The sequence below is a fragment of the Sander lucioperca genome, chromosome 13 (genome assembly GCF_008315115.2).
Source record: "Sander lucioperca isolate FBNREF2018 chromosome 13, SLUC_FBN_1.2, whole genome shotgun sequence".
In the NCBI taxonomy this organism is placed as follows: Eukaryota; Metazoa; Chordata; class Actinopteri; order Perciformes; family Percidae; genus Sander; species Sander lucioperca.
The window spans coordinates 2436470-2442469 of NC_050185.1; the positions used below are offsets into that span (position 1 = coordinate 2436470).

At 41.9% G+C, this 6000-nt stretch overlaps 1 protein-coding gene across 4 annotated transcripts in view; it reads right to left on the bottom strand.

Moving 5' to 3' along the window:
- robo3 (roundabout, axon guidance receptor, homolog 3 (Drosophila)) overlaps positions 1-4352 on the bottom strand; it is a 105308-nt gene extending 100956 nt beyond the window's left edge. For 3 of the 4 annotated variants that reach the window (XM_031310901.2, XM_036008937.1, XM_036008936.1), the window contains exon 1: positions 3766-4352. In XM_031310901.2, the coding sequence (XP_031166761.1) occupies positions 3766-3829 (64 nt within the window). In that variant the 5' untranslated portion in view covers positions 3830-4352. The remainder of the gene's footprint in view (positions 1-3765) is intronic. The other variant, XM_036008935.1, reaches the window with a different exon arrangement.
- Between the last annotated feature and the right edge of the window lie 1648 nt (positions 4353-6000).

The window sequence follows — 6000 nt, forward strand, 5'->3', positions numbered from 1 at the left end:
GATTCCATCCTTTCAAAAGTGAAGATTTTTTACAGTAAACTTTGGCTTTTGGACTGCTGGTCAGATTATTTTTTTTTAAAGCACTTTGAAGACGGCCCACTTTGGAAATTATAATGGACATCTGTCTTCACTTCTTTGCGGCACTTCATAGACAAAACAACGAATCGGTTAATTCAGGAAAATAAAAGACAAATAATCCTTAGTTGCAGCCCATATTCAACAGAACTGGCTGTCTGGTAATTATATTATATTAATATAATTCACCTCCACTGTGCTGGGCTTCAGGCACAAATGGTAAAACCTTGGCAAACAAAACACAACTATCTTCATGGCGAGATACCAATACAAGATAGAGAGAAAACCTGTTGAATTTTCTTTGTGATTTGGGTGAACTGGACCTTTAACTGGTTGGTAGCTAGCTTTAATTTATTTTTATTTTTTGTGTGCATTTTAGGCCTTTATCTGACAGGACAGCTGAAGACATGAAAGGGGGGTGAGGGGGAATGCCAAAGAACCGCAGGCCGGAGTCCAACCCGAAACCCGCTGCGTCGAGGAGTAAACCTCTATATACTGTATGGACGCCCGCTCTACCAACTGAGCTATCTGGGCGCCCAGCTAGCTGGTTTTAGAATAATGTTGACATTAGGGTGTTTCCTGACTCAGAATGGACCTTTGAAGTGGGTGATTAAGCAGTTAGCATGATCGCTCTGCATACAGTAAAGGCAGTGAGTCTGTGTTACATATTTGTCAGAAATCTATCTGCATTCGCCTGTTATTTCTGACAATTTGATAAGCAAAAAAACGTCTATTATGCTTGAGTAAATAAAATCTCTATCTGCTTAAAAGCCCTTAAAATCACCGGGAGAGTCCGGCACAGCCAGCCTCTGGACGGTACAACTGAGATAAGTGCTCCTATTCAAGTTTATGTTCTGCTTTTTCAACTGTTGTTTGGTAAATAGCTATTAAACATAGCCGGAGAGGATTTGAAGTGCTATTTTTCTGTCAATTCTTGTCATTTTGGCATCTTTGGGGCTGGCTAAACCCAGATTCGGGGGCGCCAAAAACTCCTCTATGCAAGAACAAACCCTGGATATGTGTATCCCATGTTTAAAGAGACCAAACTGTTACTGGAATGTCACAGAATGAATCCAAGCAACAGCTATAACTCCTGCCAAACTGTCCTTGACCAATCCATTAAAGGCCCTCCCAGCCTCCTCCACTGTAAGTCACTGTGGATGACAGCGGCCCTTAAACGCCTCAAGTGAAAACGCACAACTGCCAGTAACCGAAGAAAGGACTTTGAACAATGAGACGTCTTGTTAATTGTGCTATTTCGGCCACACTGCACCCCAGCACACTTCCCTCCCCGGAGGAAATGGAGTTGTACGCTTTAGACTGTAATTGCAGTGTGGGTATCAAGGTTTGGCGCGGGGCTATTTGTTCTGGTTCCTGGTCTGTTTGAGGACACGGTCGTGAGACAACAAGACAGCTGTCTTCAAGTCCTCCCTCCCAATCACTTCAGTGGCAGCATGGCAAACACACGGCCTGTTGCCGGTCTTTAGGGAGAGCTGACACAGGGGTTTTCCTGCATGGAGGAATTTTTGGCGGCCCTGCAAAGAGGTTTTTAAGCCAGCCCCCCCAAAGGAAAATAACCCGCACCAAAATGGTAAGAGTTGAGAATTAAAAAAAGCAATTCAAATCCTCTCGAAATGTCTTTAAGAGCAATTCACCAAACAACCGTTGAACAAGCAGAACATAAACTTAAATATCAGCGCTAATCTTATAAGAGTCAGGCTGTACTGTCAATATTAATATTAATATACAGTTTTTTGTTCATCGAATTGTCAGAAATAACAGGTCACTGCATGGATTTTGGTTAAATAAGGTAAGACAGACTCATTTACTGTACACGTACCGGTCATGCTTACTGCCCCCCCCCAAAAAAAAGGTCCATGCTGAGCCAGGAGACACTGTGTTGACTGACGGTGACAGACAGACTGACAATAACAGTGCAGACTCCAGTGTCATCTTACTGGCCAAACAGTCTAAAGACCAGACCCGTGAAACGTGACTCTGGGCTCCACATGAATAGGGGGCTCCTTCAGATATGAAATGGGCAGCCAGGATGATTCTGAAGTTCCTATTATCATATCGTATTATAAAGCTCATTTTTATCTCCCCAACATATCCGTGCTGGTACCGCTCTGAAGCCTCCTCTCCTTTTGATCCAAGTCACTCTGATGTCAGAATGTGACACAAATGCTTATTCAAAAGTAAATTGCAACGAATATCAAACGTCTCGTGGCTGAAAACAGAAAACAGCACAGGCCTCCTGTTAACAGTCACTGTGTGTTTCTGCTAAAGTGAAAAATAAGAAGCATTAATGCAGCCTTTGTAGTCCCAGAGGAGCATCTGGAGTCACCGAAGGAGTACTCTCACAGATGCTGAGTTCATATGCTCTGGGTTCATAGCCAGTGTTTACAGCCTTGTAAAAGAGAGCCTTGGCAGTATAGGTCCAGGCCCAAAGACACCACGCTGTCACAAACTACAACATCCCACTTGCGTCACGAAAAGAGAATGCTTTTTGTACATCACCGCGGGGGTGTTTCTGTGTAGAACACAAAGCGAAGGTATGTTGACATAGAGCATGGAAGCCTACTGGTAGCAGTTCATCAGTTATACAGTATGTGACTGATGGAGGATCTGTGGATCCAGCTTCCAGTCTCAATAAACAGGTTTTCATCCTAACCCAGAGCATGACTCACTCTACCAGTCCTACTCTGTGTGACGGGGTGCCTGCAGTACAGCTTTCTTCCCACAGTTTAGTGTCAGAATAACTAAAATTAAAGGCAGTGTATGCACATCTTTGAATACAGAGAATATATATATAAAAAAGCAATATAACAACAAGGCCAGTGTTCTGCTTTGGGCATGTGTATCTAAGCATTTAGTGAAGGCTAAACCCAAGGAAACTGAGCTTTACCCACCATCACTGCATGTGTTATCTGTGTGCTCAATGCAACTATGGAACCCCAAAATCTACACAATACAAAAAAAGAGTGTGATCAGATGGAAACAGATGAACAATGTAACATTTAACATGCAGCAACTGGTAAAGACTATGCAACGCTGATTAGGCCTACAGTAAAAGAAATCCATACATTTGTTTCAACACTGTCCACAGGGGGGAATCAAGCTGCCAACCCTGCCATGCTCACTTACACTGACAGTAGACTGCACCAGTAAATGGAAACTGTCTGTATCATGCGGTTTCTGTTTCCCAATTGCATTGTGTCTTCTCCTAATGGGCCCGATAACTGAGATAAATGAGCAGACTGGAATCACAGCAAAGTCAGATTTCTGTGGGGAGCAGATGCTGGTGTGAATCCATGGTCCCTTGGGCAGGACACACAGTATTTAAGCTGCATATGGGCTACTCTTGTGTCTGCTGGTTTAAGTGGCCTTTTAATGACATCATCCCAAGGATTACTCACTATATGCACACATTCTGGCATATATATATATATATATATGCAAGGGTTCCTACATGGAAAGGAGCACATGTAGGCCTAATAATAACTTTGCATGAGTAAAATTACAAGTGAAATTGAAATATCTTCTCATTGTTATGTGGGACCCCCTTTAAAGCCCGGGGGGGGAGTGTGTGTGAGACCTAGTTGGGTCCTGATATGGAGCATATATAAGCTTCCATCTGTGCAAACATAACCCCGAAACAACTAGCCAAACATGCCAATTTAAACTTACCATATGCCAAAGTTCTGAGTGCAAATAAAACCAGTAGGGGAACCAAGGTCTGGCTGTACTCCATTATACACTCAGATGGTTCATAGGTAGATAAGCTCGGTCACAGTTAGTGAGACAGGCTGTCCAGCAGCAGGGATATTTATCCAAACACACCAGTCTATGGGATGAAAACAGCGGCAAACCCCACAGGCAGCATCTCAGCCGCTGTAGACTGAAATAAGAAGTTCAATCATCAAACATAGTAACTTTTTCGACCACTCCAAAAAGGCTGCGTCTAAACCCGGCGAGTAGTCCGTGAAAAAGCAAGCCGCAGGTGATGAGAGGAGAGGCGGCCGTGAGTGGCAGGCAGCTCCCCCGGTCAATCAGTACCGTTCTCTCCCGTTTTCACATGAATATCACAGGGGAGAAACACTCATAACGGCTTGCCCTGAGAGGGAATTAGTCCCAAAGTGCACGAAGTCATCGCCCCGAGAGGAAAAACTCCACTTTGTTAGACGCAGAGCTCCATTTCTTCTTTCTGTTGCTACTGTCTCTGTTCCTCCGCTCTGCTCCGCTACTAGGACTGAATTACTTCAGCCTCATCACTAAACAACACGGTCCCGGAGCCAAAAACACACTGGAGTAAAGACACCGATACTAGGATAGATAATTTCCGGTCCCGCTTTCAAAATAAAACTAGGATTTCACAACGTGTTGCAACGCTTATGAATGATTTTTCCATCAATTTATTTATTTATTTTCTATTGCAAAAAAAAAAAAAAACAGTAATTTGTGTAATTTCCCAGACAGTCACCATGCCAGTTGTAGGTTATTTGTTATGGGAATGTTATGTTCAATGTGTTAAACATGGATTCTTGCAATATATATATCCTTTCCTAATCCTACACCTTCTTTTTTGACTTCAAATTCCCCATAGGCCCAGGTTATAGGCCTATCTCTTTTTTTGTAGGCTAAATCATTTTTATTACGTAAATGATACATTTACAGACACTAAGGCAGTAATTGATATTGCTAAATCAATGTATTGTGGTAATACGGTTATTTATATTGTAGGAACGTTTTTTTAAAATCTTAATTAGTAGACTTTTGTGATTCTGTGGTCCTACTCAATGCGAATTCGATATTGTTTTAATTGTGACGAATGTTATGTCGCCTGCTGTGGTATTAGGTTGAAGGCACACTCTCTAAGCTTCCGGTTTGCTCTTGGTTAACTTTGTCTGACTTCACCATCCCACGCACCACTATCTTAAAGGGCCAGCGCGCTCCACCAAAACTGCTCCAATCTTAAAGATGATTCTTGACTTTGTAACGTGAACACGTTAACAACAATTAAAACTCAAACAGTTGCACTGTGTCTGTCAATTAACAAAATCATTATGTTTCAGTTGGAGCACAACCACAGAGGCTACTTCTATACAGTATACAGTATATGTTGCTGTATTCTTTCCTTTATTTCTTTATTTCAATTTAACCACATGTTTACAGCCCTCTTATGGCTTAACGGGGTTGTGACATTTTATAATGTCCACGTCTCTTACATTTAAATGCTGCAAATGTTTTCCACCTTTAGGAGGAGACATCTAACAGAGACACAGATGACAAGACAAAACATTTACCAAAGCACCATTTTGTATCTTTGAATCATTTGGAGTTTGAATTTTAATATTTTCATTTCTTTCACAATACAATGAACATATATTCCTATTTAGGTTTTTTAGAAAATGTAAAAGTCATCTCGGGCCCTTTATGATTGTACTTGGATTACATCTATTTAGAAACCACCTTATTTAATTGAAGTCACACTATTCAATGCAGGGCAAATGTCGACATTTATCTCATAGCTGTTATCTAGCCACAGAGGCATAAATAATGTTGGCAGTAGTGTAAAACCAAATGCAAATATGTCTTACATGTGAAAGACCTTTGATCCGGCAGACTGTGGTGCTATGTATACAAATCAGGCTGGAAATGACTCAGGCACTAAGAGATGCAAACAAACTCCACACACCACGGCAAAATGTCACTATCCATCTGAGCCTGGGCTTTGCCCGCACTTGATGGAAAGAGAAAAGCAATATTACATGTGCCAGGAGATATGGCAAACTGCAGCCAATGAGACTTGACATACCACGGGCCACAGTTCTGCAATGAAGCAATAAGCAATGATTGGGTAGAGCTGGATAAATATTAGAGGTCAGCCAGACCTAGTAAACACACAGCTCTTGACATTTAGAG